The 23,522-nt window shown below is 48.9% G+C and overlaps 1 protein-coding gene across 2 annotated transcripts; it reads left to right on the forward strand.

Annotated features, from left to right (window-relative positions):
* The first annotated feature begins 994 nt into the window (after positions 1-994).
* wdr6 (WD repeat domain 6) lies at positions 995-19,874 on the forward strand. Of its 2 annotated transcripts, XM_078209934.1 has the most exons (6): positions 995-1,184; positions 3,577-6,043; positions 7,421-7,522; positions 9,283-9,399; positions 16,397-16,515; positions 17,954-19,874. In XM_078209934.1, exons 1-6 carry the CDS (start codon positions 1,112-1,114, stop codon positions 18,478-18,480), a joined length of 3,405 nt encoding a protein of 1,134 aa, XP_078066060.1. In that variant the 5' UTR covers positions 995-1,111; the 3' UTR covers positions 18,481-19,874. The 2 variants fall into 2 exon arrangements, with proteins under 2 accessions (XP_078066060.1, XP_078066061.1); XM_078209935.1 differs by lacking the exon at positions 16,397-16,515 and having other exon boundaries at positions 1,066-1,184; positions 17,954-19,867.
* Positions 19,875-23,522: the final 3,648 nt, after the last annotated feature.

Here is a 23,522-nt window from a genome sequence, read left to right on the forward strand (position 1 = left end):
CTGTGGTCGTGAATTCCACACATTCACCACCCTCTGGGAGAAGAAATTTCTCCTCACCTCAGTCCTAAAAGGTTCAACCCTTATCCTCAATCTATGACCCCCTAGTTCTGGACTCCCACACCATCAGGAACATTCTTTCTGAATCTAATCCTGTCATAAGTTTCCATGAGATTCCCCTCTCACTCTTCTAAACTTTGGATTTCTCTTCTAAACTCTGCGGCGCAGTGGCACAGTGGTTAGCACTGCTGCCTCATAGTGCCAGGGACCCGGGTTTGATTCCCAGCTTGGGTCGCTGTCTGTGCAGAGTCTGCACATTCTCCCCGTGTCTGCGTGGGCTTCCTCCAGGTGCTCGGGTTTCCACCAACATTCTGAAAGACGTGCTGGTTAGGTGCATTGGCCGTGCTAAATTCACCCTCAGTGTACCCGAACAGGCACCGGAGTGTGGCGACTGGGGGATTTTCACAGTAACTTAGAATCTTAGAAATCCTACAGCACAGATAGAGGCCATTCGGCCCATCGAGTCTGCACCGACCACAATCCCACCCAGGCCCTACTCCCATATCCCTAGATATTTACCCACTAATCCCTCTAACCTACGCATCCCAGGACACGAAGGGCAATTTTTTTTAGCATGGCCAATCAACCTAACCCGCTTCATTGCAGTGTGAATGTAAGTCTACTTGTGACACTAAATAAACTTCAAAAATATTCTCTTCTAAAATCTGCATTTCTCTTTTAAAATCTGGATTCAGAAGCTTGGGAAAGAGTGGGAAGGAGGTGTTAGCCCGAATTCATTGTACGCTTGTTCTCTGTCCGCTCTCGGGGGAGTTTCTGGTCGATTTCCTCTGGTGGAGTTGCAACTTTTTGGCTTGTTACAACCACAGCAACGTTGTAGCAACTAAGCAACCAATGGTCTTTGGCTTTACTTGGTAACAAATCTCTTCCGGTTGCGATTTCAGTATCGAGCTGTGTGACTGGTGAGAAATTCACACACGGGGAGGCTCGTGGTGAACAAGCTGGGGGCAGAGAGAGAGAGAGCAGCAGCCCCAGAACATCAGACAGGAATGTCCAGACTGATCACTGCACCAGGCAGGACACAATAAGCAGCAAGATGCAATGCCAGTCTGTGTCACTGCTCTCCCCCATCACAGCCTTGCGCTTTGTGGGAGACTATCTCCTTTCAGGTACCATCAGTTATTTATTTCAATGCTATTTGAATCGGATTAATGAACTAGCCTCGCTAATCTCGTCAGTTGAATAAAATCTATAAAGGCTTTAAGAGAACACCGCTTTCATTAAAAGTGCTGCTATATACTTATCCCTTGCTTTTGTCAAATTGTATAATGGTTACAGCACAGCTAGGGAGGCCACTGTGTCCATGTGAACGCAACTTAGCCAATCTCACTGATAATGTCCCAAAGTCCTTTAACTGAAGCACTTTGGAAGTTTTTGCACAGTGATCCATAAACAGCAATGAGATAAAGACCAGATAATTTGTTCCAGTGATGTTGGTTGATGGCGCCACTGCTGCCTCACAGCGCCAGGGACCCACCTTCAATTCCGGCCTCGGGTCACTGGGTTTCCTCTGGGTGCTCTGGTTTTCTCCCACGCTCCAAAGATGTGTGGGTTAGGTGGATTGGCTGTGCTAAATCGATCTTTAGTGTCAGAAGGATTAGCAGGGTAAATACGTGCGGTTACGGATATAGGGTCAGGGTGGGATTGTTGTCAGTGCATGCTCGATGGGCCGAATGGCTGTTCTTCGAAATGGTGTCTTTTGGAACACGGCGCGGTGGTATAGTGGTCAGCACTGCTACCTCACAGTGCCAGGGACCTGGGTTCAGTCCCGGATTGGGTCACTGCCTGTGTGGAGTTTGCACATTCTCCCCGTGTCTGCATGGGTTTCCTCCCACAGTCTGAAAGACGTGCTGGTTCGGTGCATTGGCCATGCTAAATGCTCTCCCTCAGTGTACCCGAACAGGCGCCAGAGTGTGGCGGCTAGGGAATTTTCACATTGCAGTGATAATATAAGCCGACTTGTGACACTAATAAATAAACAAACTTTTTTTATTGGGATTCCAAAGTCCAGTACAAATATCACGGAATTGTTACAACACAGAAGGAGGCCATTTGGCTGCACGGCTCCCCAAACGAGCATCATGACTTAGTGCCATTTCCCCATATCCCTGCACTTTATTTTTATTCAAATAATCATCTAATGCCCTCTTGAATGCCTCAATTGTAGCTGCCACCATCACACTTCCAGGCAGAGCATTCCAGACCCCAACCACTTGGTGCGTGAAAAGTTTTTTATTGCTTCTTTTGCAAATCAGCTTTGAATCTGTGCCCTCTCGTTCCCGATCCTTTTACGAGTGGGAACAGTTTCTCCCGGTCTACTCTGTCCAGACACCTCGTGATTTTGAATAAGTCTATCAAATCTCCTCTTAGCCTTCTCCTCTCCAAGGAGAACAGTCCCAACCTCTCCAATCCATCCTCATAACTGAAGTTTCTCATCCCTGGAACCATTCTTGTAAACCTCTTCTTGCGCTCTCTGTAATGTGTTCACATCCTTCCTATAGTGTGGTGCCCAGAACTGTCCACAATATTCCAGCTGAGGTCTACCTAGTATGGTGCATAAGTTCAGCATAATCTCCTTGCTCTTGTACTCTGTGCCCCGATTAATAAAGCCCAGAATACTATACACTTTATTAACTACCCTCTCCACCTATCCTGCCACTTTTAATGATCTATGCACGTACACACCCAGGTCCCTCTGCTCCTGCACCCCCTTTAGAATTTTACCCCTTATTTCATATTGTCTCTCCATGTCCTTCCTACCAATATCCAAAGAAACAGGCTTAGTTCAATGCCTCCATCTGAAAAATGGCACCTCCAACCTAAACCGCATATTTTTGGACTATGGGAGGAAACCCATGCAGACACATGGAGAATGTGCAAACTCCACACAGACAGTGACCCAATCCGGGAATCGAACCAGAAGGCCAATTGTGGGTCTGGACTCGCGTAGGCCAAACCGAGTAAGGATGGCAGACTTCCTTCCCAAAAGGATTTCAGCAAACCAGATAACTCTTTTACTGAGACTAGCTGTCAATTCCAGATCTATTAATTGAATTTAAATTCCACCAGCTGTCAATGTGGGATTTGAACCCGTGCATTTGCCTGGGCCTTGCAGTTTTCCCACATCCTGAGAACAAGTACGGTGGTACGGTGGCCCAGTGGTTAGCACTGCTGCCTCACAGCGCCAGGGACCCAGGTTCGATTCCCGGCTTGGGTCACTGTCTGTGTGGAGTTTGCACATTCTCCCCGTGTCTGCGTGGGTTTCCTCCGGGTGCTCCAGTTTCCTCCCATAGTCCAAAAATATGCGGTTTAGGTTGAATGGCCATGCTAAATTGCCCTTAGTGTCAAGGGATTAGCAAGGTAAATACGTGGGGTTAAAGGATGGGATTGTGGTTGGTTCAGACTCAATGGGCCAAATGGCCTCCTTCTGCATTGTAGGGTTCTATGCTTCTATGAAGTAAAAAGGGATCTTTTAATCGCTTTTTCATTTCCCTTTGGCAGGTGAAGGAGCCCTTGTAAACCTTTACGCCCTGAATTCTGCAAACGCCTATGAGAGGAAGCTTTCCTGTCATGTGCTTCGAAATTACTGCGTCCATGGTCTCAAACCTTGTTGGCCCACGCACGCGCCGACCAGCAGCCCCCAGTTGGCCGTGTTTGGTGCGAAAGGCCTCATTGTGCTGGAGCTAAGCACGGCTGCCAAAGAGGCAAAGCTGCAGAAAGTGGGCCAGCTCCTAGAATTGCATGACTGGATTTGGGATCTTCAGTGGCTGAAGAATGACGGTGAATCGATGCACGTTGGCCTGGCTCTCGGCCACAATTCTGTCGTCCTATGTGACTACAAGGCGGGGAGGACCTTGCGTGAGGTTCACTGTGAGGTGAAATGCATCCTATATTCTGCCTGCTTTGTTGGGCACAGTTGGGATGAACTCGTGTTGGTTTCCGGCACTGTCTTTAACCAACTTGTCCTCTGGCGGATGGAGGGTCCAACCAATGAGGACGGCAGGGTGCGAACGCAAAGGCGCATCAGCGGGCACAGTGGGGTCATCTTTAGCCTTCATTATAGGCAGGAGAAAGGCATTCTGGCCTCGGCCTCAGACGATCGCAGCGTAAGGCTCTGGAAGGTTGGGAACTTGTGCCAAGATCTGAAGGGAGGCGACGGCGGGGCAGATACTGCGCAATGCCTCCTGCAGCTGTACGGGCATCAGTCCCGGGTTTGGGCAGTACGGCTCCTGGAGGACTGCATTGTCAGCGTGGGAGAAGATTCGGCGTGTATCGTGTGGAGCTATGACGGAGAGATCGTCAACTGTTTCAGAGGACACAAAGGGAGGAGCGTGAGAGCATTGGCAGCCAATGAGGACAAGGGGTTCCTGGTCACTGGAGGAGCAGATTCGGGCATCAGGTTATGGAAGATTCAGAAGGGGAAATCTAAAGACGTGGCCATTACTCAACTCAAATTCGGTGAGACTGGCAAAATGGAGACACCAAAAGCTTTGACATTGGTTGACCCAACTCTTCTACTGGTCATGACTGATGCTGGGAGCATCTACAGCCATTGCCTGCTCTCTGGTAAATGGGAACACATTCTAGAAGACCCACGCTACCAGTCGTACAGCCTGTTAGTAGTCACAAAGCTGGTTAGCGGCTGTGTGGTCTGCGCAATTGGAAACATTAACGGCCAGGTTAAAATATTTCCGCTTTCTAATCCTGAGGGTTCAGCGGAGAATCAGCTGCACCAAGGGAAGGTCCACAGCCTAAGCTGGGCCTCCCGCAAAGGGCAGAGTCCAGGCAAGTGCCACCTTTTCTCCTCGGGTGCCGATGGCATCATGATTTGGCAGGAGGTTTCTTGCGAGGGCCACCGCGTAACCTCGGTGGCAGAGAAGTGCCGCTTCCTCCTCCCGCTGTGCAAGCACCGGTGGCACACGAGTGTCGCGTTCCTGTCCGAGCATCACCTATTGGTCTGCGGAGACCGCCGTGGCTCTCTCTTACTCTACTCGTGTGCGGGGAGGGTCCAGGATGAGTGGGAAAGGCCCAGCAAGGGAAGGGTGGAAAACACAACGGACAACTTGCTCGACGGGAGACTGCCAGGCAGTTCAATCAGAACTGCCGCCCAGGTTGAATGCCGAGAGCCAATGTCTGCTTTGTCGGGGCTGCATGGGAAACTGGGGGTGACCTCGGTTCTGTTCCACGAGGGCTTTGTGTACAGCACTGGACGGGACGGCTGCTACCGTCAGCTGAAGGTGGTGGATGGGGGACTGAAGTTGCTGAGGAATCAGCGAGCCTGCAAAGGGATGGACTGGATCGAGCGACTTCTCTTCATGCCCGAAGGCAACCTCCGCGTGCTGGGCTTCCACTCCACCAACCTTATCCTGTGGGACACCAAGACCAGCGAGAAGTTGCTGTGCATCCCCTGTGGCGGAGGTCATAGGTCGTGGAGCTACAGCAGCTGCCCAGCCAGTGAGACCTTTGCCTACATCAAGTCGGGCAACATCTTGGTCTGCCAGAGGCATTCACAGGACAGCTGTCAGACGGTCATCAAGGAGAGCATGCATGGGCGCGAGCTTACCTGTGTGAGATTTATTGACAGGCTTGAAGCGTCAACTGATGGGCCCATTAGTATTGTGGCTACAAGCAGCGAGGACACGACGGTGAACCTCTTAGCCATTTACGAAAGCTTGGGACGGGTGTCCAAGCTGACAACAATCGGTGACCATATCTCCAGCGTAAGGACAATGGCCATCACCAAGAGCGGTCAAGCAGTCAGTGCCGAGAGTCGCTGCAGCTCCTCAGCCCTGTTATTCTCTGCTGGAGGGAGGGCAGAGCTCCAATGTTACCGCCTCCTTATTCAACACGGCGACATCCCTGCTCGTGTCAGCTGTCAGGTGGAGCACCTGGCCTCTCACAGGTTAGCTGAAGACTGGGAGCATAAGAAGAACAGGCACCGAATGCTAAAGATGGACCCAGAGACCAGGTATCATTCTCATTGTGTCTACTTTATTTTGAGGCATTGATTCTTGTTGGGAGATTGCTGAGGTATCGCTCGATCAAAGCCCCCCCCAACTTAGAATCATAGAATCCTTACAGTGCAGAAGGAGGCCATTCGACCCATCAAGTCTGCACCGACCACAATCCCACCTAGGCCCTATCCCCATAACCTCATACATTTACCCTAGCTAGTCCCCCTGACACTAAGGGGCAATTTAGCATGTCCAATCAACCTAACCTGCACGTCTTTGAACTGTGGGAGGAAACCAGAGCACCCGGAGGAAACCCACGCAGACACGGGGAGAACGTGCAAACTCCACACAGAAAGTGACCCAAGCCGGGAATCAAACCCGGGTCTCTGATGCAGTGAGGCAGCAATACTAACCACTGTGCCACCGCACCGCCCACTACTCCTCCTAGAAGTGCCACCACTTTGTGAATAATGTTTTCTGAAGTTTATATATTATTAGTGTCACAAGTAAGCTTCCCAATTTGCTTGAGTTTTTCTAAGTGTCCAGCTACGAGCTCCTTATTGATTGATTCGAACACCTTCCCCACGACAGACAGCAAGTTAACTGTTTAAAGTTTATTTATTAGTGTCTCAAGTAAGGCTTACATTGACACTGAAATGAAGATTACTGTGAAAATCCCCCAGTCGCCACACTCCGGTGCCTGTTCGGATACACTGAGGGAGAATTTAGCATGGCCAATGCATCTAACCAGCACGTCTTTCGGACTGTGGGAGGAAACCGGAGCACCCGGAGGAAATCCACGCAGACACGGGGAGAACGTGCAAACTCCGCACAGACAGTGACCCAAGCCGGGAATCGAACCCAGATCCCTGGCGCTGTGAGGCAGCAGTGCTAACCACCGTGCCGCCCCATGAATGGGGAAAGAGAGGGAATTTTCTGATGTCAGCTGTGGCTCAGTGGCTAACAGTCTGATCTCTGAGTCAGAAGGTTGTGGGTTCAAATCCAGATTGGCAGCAGTGCTGAGGGAGGCTGTGCTGTCGTTAAACCGAGACCCAGTCAGGTGAATGTAAAAAATCTTACACAGCCATTCCAAAAAAGACCAGGTTTGCATTCTCTATGACAACGCCTCGACCAATCAGAGTCGACTTGGCAACCAATCTTTTCCCGTATAGTATAAATTGTTGCTCCATTTGAAATTTGGTATTCTTGTTTATTCTTGTGAAGTTTGGTATTCTCATCACTTCCTGATGCGTGCAAGTCACAAAGCTTCAACAATATGTCTTTTTTTTTAGCAGTTCTCAAGTTCTGAATTAACAAGTGACTATTTGTATACCAGCTGTTTGACCATTCTTGTGTCCCCCTTTGCTCTCTCCCTCTTGTCTCTCATGAAGGTACATGTCCGTTGTTGTGGTGGATGCTGGGATGAGTTTCGGGGAGGTCTGCAGGCCCCCCTCACACTTCCTGGCTGCAGCCTGCAGTGACGGATCAGTCAGGTGAGTTAATCTCACACATCCTGCAATTACTTTGATTTGCTTTGATTTGATTTATTATTGTCACCTGTATTAACATACAGCGAAAAGTATTGTTTCTTGCGCGCGATACAGACAAAGCATACCGTTCATAGAGAAGGAAAGAAGAGAGTGCAGAATGTGGTGTTACAGTCATAGCTAGGGTGGAGAGAAAGATCAGTTTAATGAAGAGATTAAATTAGAGCATTGATAGAAAGTTTAAAAGAATTGGAATGAAGTTTGAGAAGCACAGAACGAGAGTAAAAGATAGAATTACAAGGTATGCTGGGCACAGCTTGCAAGAAGTCACCTCGCTCCAGCGCCATCACGCCACCCGTGCCCCCCCCCCGCCCCCCCCCCCCCCGCCCCGTCCCCACCACAATTCCACTTGGCCGTGAGTCAGCCAGATCTGGGATTTAGCAGAAAAGAAAAGGGAAAATGCTGGAAACACGAGTCAGCACCTGTCGGGAGAGAAAATAAGCTCACGTTCGTCCTTTGCCAGATGAGGATTTTGCAAGCTGGATTATAGGATCATGCTGCACAATGGGGGAGGGCATTCAGCCCGTTGTGCTTGTGATAGCTCTTTCAAAAGAGCTATCTAATTAGCCCCCACACCCCTCACCTCGTCCTTCCCCCATAACGTTGCAAGTTTTTTCCTTTTCAAGTATTTATTTAATTCAGTTCTGAATCTGTTCCCACCGCCCTTTCAGGCAGCACATTCCCGATCAAGATAACTCGCCATGTAAAGAAACACCGTTGATGTCATTAGTAGGACGGTGGCACAGTGATTAGCACTGGTCAGCACCAGGGATCCAGGTTCGATTCCCGGCTTAGGTCGCTGTCTGTGCCCAGTCTGCATGTTCTCCCCATGTCTGCATGGGTTTCCTCCGGTTTCATAGAAATCATAGAATCCCCACAGTGCAGAAGGAGGCCATTCGGCCCATCTGCACCGACCATAATCCCACCCAGGCCCTATTCCCATAACCCCACATATTTTCCCTGCTAATCCCTCTAATCTACGCATCCCGGGACACTAAAGGTCAATTTAGCACGGCCAATGCACCTAACCCGCACATCTTTGGACTGTGGGAGGAAACCGGAGCACCCGGAGGAAACCCACGCAGACACGGGGAGAACGTGCAAACTCAACACAGACAGTGACCCAAGCCGGGAATCGAACCCAGGTCTCTGGAGCTGTGAGGCACCAGTGCTAACCACTGGGCCACCGTGCCGCCCAGCAGGTGGGCTCATTGCCAAAACCCGGGATTGAACCAGGGACCTTTAGATCTTCAGTCTAATGGTCTCCCAACTGTGCTGTTCCTGTTTCCTCCCACAGTCAGAAAGATGTGCTGGTTAGGTGCATTGGCCATGCTAAATTCTCCCCCCGTGTACCCGAACAGGCACCGGAGTGTGGAGACCAGGGGATTTTCACAGTAACTTCATTGCAGTGTTTATGTAAGTCTACTTGTGACTAATAAATAAACTAAACCATTTCTCCTCATCTCACTTTCTGGTTCATTCCTGGGGCAGACAGGAGAAAATTATTCACTGTCCATATTATTATCCAGCTGAAAGGTGAGTGGATAATGGTCCCTTCCAAGGTCTAATCGCACTTGCTGCCTGACGCCCTCATAGCTTATTAACATGTCTCTACTGAAGATGCGTGCCTGATTACAGTCACAATGCCATGATATATTGCTGACCTGTTGCAGTCATTCACTTATGGGATTGTCTTTGCTGTACAGACTCTTTCTAATTGACGAGTGTCAGAGGAACATTGTGCTCCTTGCTGAATCTTTCTACCATCAGAGGTGTGTGCTGAAGCTGCAGACCTTCACATATCAGCCGGCCACCAGAGGGCGGTGAGTACATTAGCAGAGTGGTACGGTATTAATGAACCTGTGACTTGGTGATGAGTGGGACTGACATGGAGCCACTGGAGGCTCTGATTGTTGCTGCGTTTCGAACAATGATCCTGCATCTTGATCCTTGTTTTCAATTCTCTCCATGGCCTTGCCCCTCCCTATCTCTGTATCCTCCTCCAGCCCTACAACCCTCTGAGATATCTGCACTCATTCAAACCTTGGCTTTAGTTTCCTACACCCTTCCATTGGTGGCTGTGCCTTCAGCTGTCCAGGCCCTAAGTTCTGGAAATCCATGTCTAAACCTCTCCAACTCTCCCCTTCTTCCTTTAAAGTTGATTTGATTTGATTTATTATTGTCATATGTATTAATATACAGTGAAAAGTATTGTTTCCTGCATGCCATACAGACAAAGCATACTATTCATAGAGAGTAGAAAATAGAATTAGAAGGTATGCTGGGCACACCTTACAAGAAGTTGCCACGCTTCTGCGCCATCTTGGAATCGGACGTTCCTTAAAATCTATTTCTTTGACCAAGCTTGGGTCATCATCCTAATTTCTCATGTGGCTCAATGTAAGATTTAGTCCGATTGCTCTCCTGTGAAGTGCTTTGAAAGGCGCTATATAAATACACATTCTTGCAATCTAGAATCATAGAACCCTACAGTGCAGAAGGAGGCCATTTGGCCCATCGAGTCTGCACCGACCGCGATCCCACCCAGGCCTGATCCCCATTCACCCTAGATAGTCCCCCTGACACCAAGGGGCAATTTAACATGGCTAATCCACCTAACCTGTATATCTTTTGGATTGTGGGAGGAAACCGGAGCACCAGGAGGAAACCCACGCAGACACGGGGAGAACGTGCAAACTCCACACCGACAGTGACCCAAGCTGAGAATTGAACCCGGGTCCCTGGTGCTGTGAGGCAGCAGTGCTAAACACTGTGCCATCATACCACCCCTAAACAGACACTGCCCCCGCGCTGTCATGGGACTTAGTAGCTCCATGTCAGAGAATTGAACCCCGATCTCATGCGTGACAGGCGGGGATACTAACCACTACACTAACGAGGAGGTTGCTGTGTCAGTTATTACCTGTAAAATTCCAAGCATTTTCTTGTGGAGTGATTTGATTTGATTTACTATTGTCACATGTATTGGGTTACAGTGAAAAGTATTGGTTCTTGTGCGCTATACAGTCAAAGCATACCGTACGTAGAGTACATAGGGGAGAAGGAAAAGAGAGGGTGCAGAATATAGTGTTACAGTTACAGATAGAGTGTAGAGAAAGATCAGCTTGATTTATGATAAAGAAATTTAAAAAGAGCATTATTAGAAAGTTTAAAAGAGGTAGAGTACCATTTTTAAAGAGCACAGAACGAGAGTAAAAGTTGGGATTAAACGGTATGCGGGGGACAGCTCGCAAGAAGTCCATCTGTATTTAAGGGAGAGTCTATAACCAGGGGACACAGTCGCAGGACAAAGGGGCTGGCTGTTTAGGACTGTAATGAGGAGGACTGTCTTCATTCAGTGAGCGATGAACCTTTGGAGTTCTCTACCCCAGAGGGCGGTGGAAGCTCAGTCACTGAGTCTGTTCGAGACAGAAATGGATAGATTTCTTATATCAAGAGATATGGGAATAGCATAGTGGAGGTACACGATTAACCATGATCCAGCTGAATGGCGGAGCAGGCTCAAGGGGCTGAATGGCCTACTCCTGCATTCCTACAGCTTGCTGGACCGTTTCAGAGTCAACCACATTGCTGGGTGGTGTGGAGTCGTGTAGAGGCCAGACTAGGTAAGTACACCAAATTTCCTTCCCTCAGCGAACTGGATTGATTTTTACAACAATCCATTCACACCATTTGCAATGTTAATTTTTATTTCAGATTTATTTACTCTCAGTTGCCGTGGTGGGATTTGATTCCATGTCTACGGATCACGATACCAAGTCTCTGGATTGCTAGTCCAGTAATATAACCGCCGAGTTAGCTAACTCCGATAACTTTCTTGCATTCTCTCTTGCTCTCCCTCCATTCCTCTCCCTTCCCTCTTCTCAGCCTCTTGTGCTCTATCTGTAGTTTATGATCTGCCCCCTTGCTCTCCAGCTCAAAGCTGGAGTGCCAGTCTGTTGGAGGTGCCACTGTTCCGATGAGACTTTAAACCGAGGCCATGTCTATGCTCTAACTGGGATTAAATGATCCCATGGCACTATTTTGAGGAAGAGCAGCGATCCCGGTGTCCTGTCCAATATTCATTTCTCAATTAACATCGCAAAAGCAGATCATTGAGTTGTAAAATCCCGACAGTGTAGAAGGAGGCCATTCGGCCCATCAAGTCTGCACCGACCACAATCCCACCCAGGCCCTATCTCCACAATCCCACATATTTACCCTGCTGATCCCCCTGACACTAGGGTCAATTTAGCATGGCCAATCCACCTAACCCGCACATCGTTGGACTGTGGGAGGAAACTGGAGCACCCGGAGGAAACCCACACAGACACGGGGAGAATGTGCAAACTCCACACAGACAGTGATCCAAGGCCGGAATTGAACCCGGGTCCCTGGCGCTGTGAGGCAGCAGTGCTAACCACTGTGCCACCGTGCCACCCTTTTGCTGGTCATTATCACATTGCTGTTTGTGGGAGCTTGCTGTGCACAAATTGGCTGCTATGTTTCCTACATTACACCAGTGACCTGGAGAAGTGTGAGGTGATGCATTTGGGGAGTTCAAACAGGGAAGGGATTACACAGATGATTGACAGGTATGGTCATGTGACAGGGAAGCTAAGCTCACACAGAATATTCCAGCTTAAAAGCTGCTTCTGAGTTGAGAGACAGCAGTGTCTCTCTTCCCTACTCTCTGAAGTCGGAGACTGGGAGCTGCCAGAGACTAAATTTCCTTCTCTGAGGTTTTGCTGTATTGAGGATATATCCTTCTCTGAAAACTGCTGTCGGGATCTCTGTCCAGAAGTGTTAAAAAGCTGAAAATCTGGTACCTACGTAAGCATCTTTGGTCTCTGTGCTAACTGGTTCTATCTTGTGCTAACTGGTTCTACCGCACCGACCTCCTCAGAAGACAAACACGGGACACGGTGGACAGAGTACCCTTCGTCGTCCAGAACTTCCCCGAGCGGAGAAGCTACGACATCTCCTCCGGAGCCTTCAACATGTCATTGATGAAGACGAACATCTCGCCAAGGCCATCCCCACACCCCCACTTCTTGCCTTCAAACAACCGCACAACCTCAAACAGACCATTGTCCGCAGCAAACTACCCAGCCTTCAGGAGAACAGTGACCACGACACCACACAACCCTGCCACAGCAACCTCTGCAAGACGTGCCGGATCATCGACACGGATGCCATCATCTCACGTGAGAACACCATCCACCAGGTACACGGTACATACTCTTGTAACTAGGCCAACGTTGTCTACCTGATACGCTGCAGGAAAGGATGTCCCGAGGCATGGTACATTGGGGAAACCATGCAGACGCTACGACAATGGATGAATGAACACCGCTCGACAATCACCAGGCAAGACTGTTCGTTTCCTGTTAGGGAGCACTTCAGCAGTCAGGGCAGTTGGCCTCTGATCTTTGGGTAAGCGTTCTCCAAGACGGCCTTCACGACACACGACAGCGCAGAGTCGCTGAGCAGAAACTGATAGCCAGGTTCCGCACACATGAGGACGGCCTCAACCAGGATCTTGGGTTCATGTCACACTATCTGTAACCCTCCACAACTTGCCTGGACTTGCAAAATCTCACTAGCTGTCCTGTCTGGAGACCATACACATCTCTTTAACCTGTGCTTAATGCTCTCTCCACTCACATTGTCTGTATCTTTAAGACTTGATTAGCTGTAAAAACTCGCATTCCAATCATTATTCTGTAAATTGAGTTTGTGTCTCTGTATTCCCTGTTTGTGAGCAGATCTCCCACTCCACCTAACGAAGGAGCAGCGCTCCGAAAGCTAGTGACGTTTGCTACCAAATAAACCTGTTGGACTTTAACCTGGTGTTGTTAGACTCCTTACTAACTGGTTCGACAGAAGGGATTTATCTCTGTGGGGAATAATGCTAAATTGGAACAACAGAGATAGAAATCATAGAAACCCTACAGTACAGAAAGAGGCCATTCGGCCCATCGAGTCTGCACCGACCACAATCCCACCCAGGCCCCACCCCCATATCCCTACATATTTTACCCACTAATCCCTCTAACCTACACATCTCAGGAGACTAAGGGGCAATTTTAATCATGGCCAATCAACCTAACCCGCATATCTTTGGAATGTGGGAGGAAACCGGAGCACCTGAAGGAAACCCACGCAGACACGAGGAGAATGTGCAAACTCCGCACAGACAGTGACCTAAGCTGGGAATTGAACCCAGGTCGCTGGAGCTGTGAAGCAGCAGTGCTAACCACTGTGCTACCGTGTCGCCCATTGAACCAGGGACCTTTAGATCTTCAGTCTAACGCTCTCCCAACTGAGCTATTTCAGCTGGCACTAGCTGTGCAATAGATAGCTAGCTGTTAAGAATTATACTTTGTCATGTTTAAGTATTTTAAGTGGTAAAAGTTATGCTAATTTTTTTTGTTCTATTCTAACTGTGTTCTTAAATAAACTTTGTTTGATAAAAGCTTCCTAGTGGGTCACTTGAATCATAGCTGGAGTGAAACATCTTGTGCTCACCCTAAGGCCAAAGTCAAAAACTTAGATGTAAAACTTAGAGATGAGGCTATCTTCATACCTTGGAGTTTCTGATCTGGTCCCTAACACTGAGAAAAGATCGGATAGGCTGGGGTTGTGCTCTGTGGAACAGAGGAGGCCAAGGGGAGGTTTATGGAGATGTGCAACATTGTGAGGGGCCTGGATAGAGTGGATGGGAATGGTCTATTTACTTTAGCAGAGAGGTCAGTGACTAGGGGATATCAATTTGAAGTGATTAGTAGAAAGATTAGAGGGGAGATGTGGATTTCCTTTTCACCCAGAGGGTTGTGGGTGTCTGGAACTCACTGCCTGAAAGGGTAGCAGAGGCAGCAACCCTCAACTCATTGAAAAGGTGTTTGGATTCGCACCTCGAGTGTTGTAACCTGCAGGGCCACAGGCCGAGCCCTGGGATGTGGGATGAGGCCAAGTGGCTCATTTTCGGACCAGCACAGACATGATGGGCCAAGTGGCCTCTTCCTGTGCAGTAAACTTTCTATGATTCTATGACTCCATTTTAAAAGCGCTTCATTGGCTGTAACACAAAAGCAAAATACTGCAGATGCTGGAAATCTGGAATAAAAACCAATAGAAGTGCCGGGAACTCAGTGGCAGCAGCTGTGGAGAGAAAGAGTTAATGTTTCAGGTTGATGACCTTTCAGCAGAACTGGCTCATTGGCTGGAAGGCATTTTGAGGATGATTGTGAAAAGTGCTATAGCAATCTCTGTCCTTGTTCTCAGTCCCCCTTGCGGTGGGCGGCATGGTGGCACAGTGGTTAACGCTGCTGCCTCACAGTGCCAGGGACTCAGGTGCGATTCCCAGCTTGGGTCACTGTCTGTGTGGAGGCTGCACGTTCTCCCCATGTCTGCGTGGGTTTCCTCCGGGTGCTCCGGTTTCCTCCCACACTCCAAAGATGTCTGGGTTAGGTGCATTCATAGAATCAAAGAAACCCTACAGTGCAGAAAGAGGCCATTTGGCCCATCGAGTCTGCACCGACTACAATCCCACCCAGGCCCTACCCCCATATCCCTACATATTTATCTGCTAATCCCTCTAACCTACACATCTCAGGACACTAACGAGCAATTTTAGCATGGCCAATCAACCTAACCCGCACATCTTTGGACACCCAATTGCCCGCGTTTGGCCCATATCCCTCTGTACTCATCTTACTCATGTAACTGTCTAAATGCTTTTTAAAAGACAAAATTGTACCCGCCTCTACTACTACCTCTGGCTGCTTGTACCAGACACTCACCATCCTCTGTGTGAAAAAATTGCCCCTCTGGACCCTTTTGTATCTCTCCCCTCTCACCTTAAACCTATGCCCTCTAGCTTTAGACTCCCCTACCTTTGGGAAAGGATATTGACTATCGAGCTGATCTGTGCCCCTCATTATTTTATAGACCTCTATAAGATCACCCCTAAGCCTCCTACGCTCCAGGTGAAAAAGTCCCAGTCTATCCAGCCTCTCCTTATAATTCAAACCATCAAATCCTGGTAGCATTGGCCACGCTAAATTGCTCCTTGAGGTAATTGGGCAAAATACTTGGGGTTACGGGGATAGGGCCTGGATTGGATTGTTGCAGGCTCAATGGGCCAAATGGCTTCCTCCTGCACTGTAGGGATTCTATCTGTTATACCCTAATGGAGACCCAGAGCCTGATTATACTGACACAAATGGGAGGTTTTATTTAAGCAAATTAAAGCAATCATTCGATGAACAACAAAAGAAATTCAAAAGATAGGAATGTTGCAGTTTCATAGAGTCAGAGGTTTACAGCATGGAAACAGGCCCTTCGGCCCAACTTGTCCATGCTGTCCCTTTTTTTAACCACTAAGCTAGTCCCAATTGCCCGCGTTTGGCCCATATCCTTCTATACCCATCTTACCCATGTAACTGTCTGAATGCTTTTTAAAAGACAATATTGTACCCGCCTCTACTACTACCTCTGGCAGCTTGTTCCAGACACTCACCACCCTCTGTGTGAAAAAATTGCCCCTCTGGACCCTTTTGTATCTCTCCCCCTCTCACCTTAAACCTATGCCCTCTGGTTTTAGACTCCCTTACCTTTGGGAAAGGATATTGACTATCGAGCTGATCTGTGCCCCTCATTATTTTATAGACCTCTATAAGATCACCCCTAAGCCTCCTACGCTCCAGGGGAAAAAGTCCCAGTCTATCCAGCCTCTCCTTATAACTCAAACCATCAAGTCCTGGTAGCTTCAGTTTATAAACTCATAACTAATAAATTGTCTCTTGCTCCCTGCAGCAGAGTGTTTCTATGCAGTGCAGCCACAGATGGAAGGATAGCATTTTGGGATATCTCACAGACCATCGAGAAAGTGAAGCTGACAAATGTTCTCCAGGAGGGAGTCCATCAACCCTGGGGTATGTAATTCAAGCTCAGTGCAAACGCAATCAATTGGCTCAGTGACACAACAAAGCCAGGGAGGTTATCACATAGCTGAGTAACAGCACGCCTCATTGGCTGTTGAGTCACGTTATCCCTCCAGTTCTACCCGAATCCTGGAATGCGTACCATGCAACCGAGTAAAACCACACCCCATTGGCTCAGGAAACCTCAACTTTGCAGTGTTCCCCCCCCCCCCCCCCCCCCCCCCCACTTTATTCATTCATTCAAGGGATCCATAGAATCCCCGCAGTGCAGGGGGAGACCATTCGGCCCACTGAGTCTGCACTGACTTTCCGAAAGAGCATCTTACCCAGGCCCACACACCTGCCCTATTCCCATAACCCCTCGCATTTACCATGGCTAATCCACCTAACCACACATCTTTGGACACTTGGGCAATTTACCATGGCCAATCCACCTAACCTGCACATGTTTGGACACTGAGGGGCAATTTAGCATGGCACAAGCACATCCACAGCACCCCCGTCCCCTCCACCCGTCTCTTCGTAACCCTGTCCCGTCCCCATAGGGCTGCTTTTGGGGGATGCGATCGGGGAGAAAGGACAGGAGGTGGGGAGTGGGGGAAGATATTTGCTATTGCTTGCTGCTACCCAAAATGTTGTTCCACTTTTTTCAATTTCAGTACAAATTTACAGACAAATTGTGCTGAGGAAGGGGGGTGGGGGGTGGGGGTGGGTGTGGGGGCAGGAGGTGGGGGGTGGGTGTGGGGGTGGGAAGTGGCGTGGGCAGACGGTAGAGTTGAAATTTCTCACCCTCAACATCACTGAAACATCACCCTTCAGGGTGACAAAAACCAATTATTTTATCATAGAAGCCCTACAGTGCAGAAGGAGGCCATTCGGCCCATCGAGCCTGCACCGACCACAATCCCACCCAGGCCCTATCCCCGTAACCCTAAGTATTTACCCCGCTAATCCTTCTAACCTACGCATCTTGGGACACTGAGGAGCAATTTAGCACGGCCAATCCACTTAACCCCACCTATTCACTCTGCTAGTCCCCCTGACACTAAGGGGCAACTTAGCATGGCCAATCCACCTAAGCCGCACATCTTTGGACTATGGGAAGGAACCGGAGCACCCGGAGGAAACCCACGCAGACACGGGGAGAACGTGCAAACTCCACACAGACACCCAAGGCTGGAATTGAACCCGGGTCCCTGACATTGTGAGGCAGCAGTGCTAACCACTACTGTGGGATGCTCTGTCAGAGAGTCGGTGCAGACCCAATGGTCAGAATGGCCTCCTTCTGCATTGTCAGGGTTCTATGTTTCTATATGATTGGTTGCGGGGCGGGGGGTGATGTCATAGGTAAATGTCCAAGTCTGCAAATCCAGGCAGGTTCTGGTTGGATCAGTGAGTTGATGCCAAGCCTTCTCTGTGTTTCTCGCAGGGCTGGAATCTCCCTGCCTGGTATTAAAGGGCCATCAGTGTGGAGTGAGCGGCCTTCACCTCAGAGCCCTGGAGGAGGGGCACTACCTGTTAGCCAGCGGTGGGGACGACAATGCCATCCGTGTCTGGGTGGTTTCCATCGGGACAGCAGGAGGCGAAGATGGTGCGAGGAGAGTGTGGAGCTCGGGCGGACAATGCACCGACCTGCAGGGCGCAGAGGACTCTGCTGGGGTTTCCCTGCAGGTGGTGGAGGGGCCTGGCATCGACAGCGCGCACGCCGCGCACGTGACTGGAGTGAGGATCCTGAGCTCCAGGCTGCTGGTGTCGGTCTCCATTGACCAGAGACTGACGCACTGGCAGCTGAGCGACCAGGGTCTGCGTTTCCTGCACAGTACGTTTTGCCAGGTGGCGGATATCTCCGAGCTCGAGAGCTGGGAGGGGGGCAGCCCTGAGACTCATCTCTTTGCCGTGTGCGGTGATGGGCTGCAGGTCCTGAAGAGTCAGCAATGCAATGAAACCACCTCATGATACAGAAGCTAAACACTGAGGATGCCTGAAAACAGAAGGCCAATCAGATGCAGCGACCTGCTCTGGCAAGGAGAACAAATTGAACCAACGTTACCTCTTGTGTGGAAACCACAGGCCTAACTGACCCTCAGAGACCAAGACACAGCCCTCACCAACAGAGCTATGGCTCTCTGGGCAACGATATCAAATCCAGGTCCAGGCTTCAATTTGGAGATAGCCATGAGGTGGAGATGCCGGCGTTGGACTGGGGTGGGCACAGTAAGAAGTCTCACAACACCAGGTTAGAGTCCAACAGGTTTATTTGGAATCACGAGCTTTCGGAGCGCTGCTTCTTCATCACTAACCTGGACTTTAACCTGGTGTGAGATTTCTTACTGCGCTCAATTTAGAGAGGCTGTGGTTCCACTTTGGAAACACAAGAAATGATTCAAGGGTTTATTTTGCTTAAGGTCTCATGTTGGGACATTTGAAATTTCATTCACAAAAATATGGCAAATTTTTTTGTCACAAAGTGTTTGATCCAGAATGTGACAGTCGAGTGTTGACATGGGTAAATACCATTATAAAATGTTTGCACGGACACTTTCGATGTTAAACATTGACACAAAAGGGTGACCAATAAACAAGACAGAAGGATCGCAGCTAGTAGGCAGGAAGTAACTGTCATTAGTTTTTTTTTCATTTGTGGGAAAGAAGTGCGGATTAGGTTGATTGGCTGTGCTAAATTGCCCCTTCGTGTCCTGAGATGCGTAGGCTAGAGGGATTAGTGGGTATATATATAGGGATATGTGGGTAGGGCCTGGGTTAGATTGTGGTCGGTGCAGACTCGATGGGCCGAATGGCCTCTTTCTGCACTGTAGGGTTTCTATGATTCTATGACATGGGTGTTGCTGGCTGGCCAGCATTTATTGCCCATCCCTAGTTGCCCTTGGACGGCAGTTGAGAGTCAACCACATTGCTGTGGCTCTGGAGTCACATGTAGGCCAGACCGGGTAAGCACGGCAGATTTCCATCCCAAAACAACATTATCAGTGAACCAGATGGGTTTTTCCGACAATCGACAATGGTTTCATGGTCATCAGTAGATTCCTAATTCCAGATATTTTAATTGAATTCAAATTCCACCATCTGCCGTGGCGGGATTTGAAACCCGGGTCACCAGAACATTAGCTGAGTTTCTGGATTAATAGTCCAGCGATAATACCGCTAGGCCATTGCCTCCCCTGTCATTAGTTAGTGATACTAATTATTCATTCGTTAGTAATGTTTAATGGCAACTGTTGAAAGTTCAGTAAGGTGAGGGTTTTTAATATTGAAATTACCAGAGCTTTCTGTAATCTGTCCAAAGAGATTATGAGCAAACACACTATGTATAAACTCTGCCCTACTGAGATGAAGCCCAGTGGTTAATGATTAATATTTTACCTGTTAGGCAAGGTGGAGTTACTCCCTGTGGATTGTCATGAATGTTTAATGCCCATTTTTCATCTGTTCTGCAGCGAGCATAACTGCTATTGAAAAGGGACTGAGTGTAAGCTGTTCCCTTCATACCTCGCTGGCTTACAATGGCTTGTCAGATGTTGACAGGTGCACTCAGCACTGGCAAAACCTTAACTGTATTACGACCGTGCGTTGCAAATTGCAAAGCTTCAGAGAGACACGGATTGCAGACGGGTTGAGGGTGGCCTCTCTGTTAACAGGGAGCAATAATGGGGACGGAAAACGGCTCTCGGTGTTGTTTCGATCAACTTTTGGAAAGCGGGATGAAGAAAGGCGATTCGTTCTGTGCATCACTTCAGTCCCTTTACGAGGAGCTGGGTTTAGCCTTGGGGCAGAGTGGGAATGCTGCTGCCTCCGGGCCATTACCGAACGTGGAGATAAATCGACGACTGAAAGTCATGGAGAAGGTCATTGGGTGTCTTCCCACTTCCGAAAGTTGCGCAAACTGCCGGTCGCTGGACAGAGACTTTACTCTCCTTCCTGAGGTAATGAGGGTGTAGATAGTAAAACTGACGGTTCAATTGGTAATGGCAGCGGGTAACGTAGCCACCAGCTCCCGGCTCCACAGCTGGTGCTGGCCTCAGGTCACATCTCAGTTTGGGTGGCTGTTACCCTCGTGCCCAGTGGCCAAAGACGAAGAGTGGGGGAAATCACACCAGCGTTCCGGCCTGTGCTGACTGTTCAGTTGGCACTGAGTGTGAGTGAGTATGTTTGGAGGAGGGCCGTAAACTCCTCCACGGTCAAATCATAGAATCCCTACAGGGCAGAAGAGGCCATTTGGCCCATCGAGTCTGCACTGACCCTCTGACAGAATATCTTACCCAGGCTCACTCCCTTACCTTATCCCTGTCACCCTAAACATTTACCATGGCTAATCCATCCAACCCACACACCATGAAACACTAAGGGGAAATTTATCGTGGCCAATCCACCTAACCTGCACATCGTTGGCCCTCAGTTGTCCTCTAGGTTGGCTGTCCAAGCCTCAACTGGAAGAATGTCCTATAAAAATAGCATGTGAGCCATGACCCAATTGGCGGCATTATCACCGCAGGGTCAGAAGATTGTGGGTTCAGGTCCCACTCTAGGACTTGAGCCCAAAACCTGGGCTAACATTCCAGTGGGTGGCACGGTGGCACTGTGGTTAGCACTGCTGCCTCACAGCGCCAGGGACCCGGGTTCGATTCCTGGCTTGGGTCACTGTCTGTGTGGAGTTTGCCTGTTACATAAGAACATAAGAACATAAGAAATAGGAGCAGGAGTAGGCCATCTAGCCCCTCGAGCCTGCCCCGCCATTCAATAAGATCATGGCTGATCTGACGTGGATCAGTACCACTTACCCGCCTGATCCCCATAACCCTTAATTCCCTTACCGCTCAGGAATCCATCCATCCGCGCTTTAAACATATTCAGCGAGGTAGCCTCCACCACCTCAGTGGGCAGAGAATTCCAGAGATTCACCACCCTCTGGGAGAAGAAGTTCCTCCTCAACTCTGTCTTAAACCGACCCCCCTTTATTTTGAGGCTGTGTCCTCTAGTTTTAACTTCCTTACTAAGTGGAAAGAATCTCTCCGCCTCCACCCTATCCAGCCCCCGCATTATCTTATAAGTCTCCATAAGATCCCCCCTCATCCTTTTAAACTCCAACGAGTACAAACCCAATCTCCTCAGCCTCTCCTCATAATCCAAACCCCTCATCTCCGGTATCAACCTGGTGAACCTTCTCTGCACTCCCTCCAATGCCAATATATCCTTCCTCATATAAGGGGACCAATACTGCACACAGTATTCCAGCTGCGGCCTCACCAATGCCCTGTACAGGTGCATCAAGACATCCCTGCTTTTATATTCTATCCCCCTCGCAATATAGGCCAACATCCCATTTGCCTTCTTGATCACCTGTTGTACCTGCAGACTGGGCTTTTGCGTCTCATGCACAAGGACCCCCAGGTCCCTTTGCACGGTAGCATGTTTTAATTTGTTTCCATTGAGATAGTAATCCCATTTGTTATTATTTCCTCCAAAGTGTATAACCTCGCATTTCTCAACGTTATACTCCATTTGCCATATCCTCGCCCACTCACTCAGCCTGTCCAAATCTCTCTGCAGATCTTCTCCGTCCTCCACACGATTCACTTTTCCACTTATCTTTGTGTTCTCCCCGTGTCTGCGTGGGTTTCCTCCGGGTGCTGCAGATTCCTCCCACAGTCTGAAAGACGTGCTGGGTAGGTGCAATGACCCGAACGGGTGCGGGAGTGTGGCGACTAGGGGTATTTCACATTGCAGCGTAAGCCTTACTTGTGACCAATAAATAAACTCTAAAACAAAAGTGCTGTACTGCTGGAGTGCCACACTGTCAGAGGTACCATCTTCCAGATAAGATACTAAGCTGAGGTGGACATAAAAGATCTAATGGCACCATTCTAAAGAAGGGCAGGAGGGTTTTCACTAATGAAGGGTCATCAACCTGAAACATTAACTCTGTTTCTCTCCATTGATGCTGCTGTAACCTGCCGAGTATTCCCAGCATTTCCTGTTCTTAATTCAGAATTTCCAGTAATTGCAGCAATCTGCCTTCCGATTCTAGTTATCCCTGTTCTGGCCAATATTTCTCCCTCAATCGACATCACAAGAAACAAATTGTCTGGGTCATTAGCACATTGCCGTTTGCGGGATCTGGCTGTGCACAAATTGGCTGCCACATTTCCTGCATTACGCGTCAAGAGCACGTCATTGGCTATAAAGCACTTTGGGACATCCTGAGGTTGTGAAAGGCGCTATATAAATTCAAGCCTTTCTGCTTTCTATGTGTCAGCCATTCATCCATTGTCGCTGGATCTAAATAATGGAACACCGACCTAACATTACTGTGGGCGTATGTACACCACATGGACTAAAGCCATTCAAAAAGGCAGCTCACCGCCACCTGGCAAAGGTATTTAGGAATGGGAAATAAATCCTCAGTGAAGCCCAAAATGATTTTTTTAAGAAAAGGTATGTTGCGTTGCCTGATTTCTGAGATCAATTCTCTGGGAATTTATTGGCTGACATTGTGGTCCTCAATAAGACATCGTCAGTGATTGGTTCAACATCAAAGCGTGACAGGCAAGTGTTTACATGGGAAAATGCCTTAAAAGTTAAAACTAAAGTTAAAGTTTATTTATTAGTCACAAGTAAGGCTTACATTAACATTGCAATGAAGTTACCATGAAAATCCCCGAGTCGCCACAGTCAGGCGTCTGTTTGGGTCAATGCACTTAACCAGCACATCTTTCAGACTGTGGGAGGAAACCGGAGCACGCGGAGGAAACCCACGCAGACACGGGGACAACGTGCAAACTCCACACAGACAATGACCCAAACCGGGAATCAAACCTGGGTCCCTGGTGCTGTGAGGCAGCAGTGTTAACCACTGTGCCACCGTGTCGCCCCTAGCATGGGCTAAGCATTGACAAAAAAGCTTTACCTGACCTGAGGAGGTAAGATGAGTGGACTGGAAATGATAGTCACCGAAATCTTGCTACTGTTCACGCCAATGGGAT

The sequence above is a fragment of the Mustelus asterias genome, chromosome 3 (assembly GCF_964213995.1).
Source record: "Mustelus asterias chromosome 3, sMusAst1.hap1.1, whole genome shotgun sequence".
Classification (NCBI taxonomy): Eukaryota; Metazoa; Chordata; class Chondrichthyes; order Carcharhiniformes; family Triakidae; genus Mustelus; species Mustelus asterias.

Bases quoted from the DNA above. Each gene is read 5' to 3' on its own strand.
- wdr6 (XM_078209934.1), top strand. From the start codon at position 1,112: ATGCAATGCCAGTCTGTGTCACTGCTCTCCCCCATCACAGCCTTGCGC. The intron at 6,044-7,420 runs GTATCATTCTCA...TCTCTCATGAAG, and splicing joins AAGATGGACCCAGAGACCAG to GTACATGTCCGTTGTTGTGG. The intron at 9,400-16,396 runs GTGAGTACATTA...TGCTCCCTGCAG, and splicing joins CAGCCGGCCACCAGAGGGCG to CAGAGTGTTTCTATGCAGTG.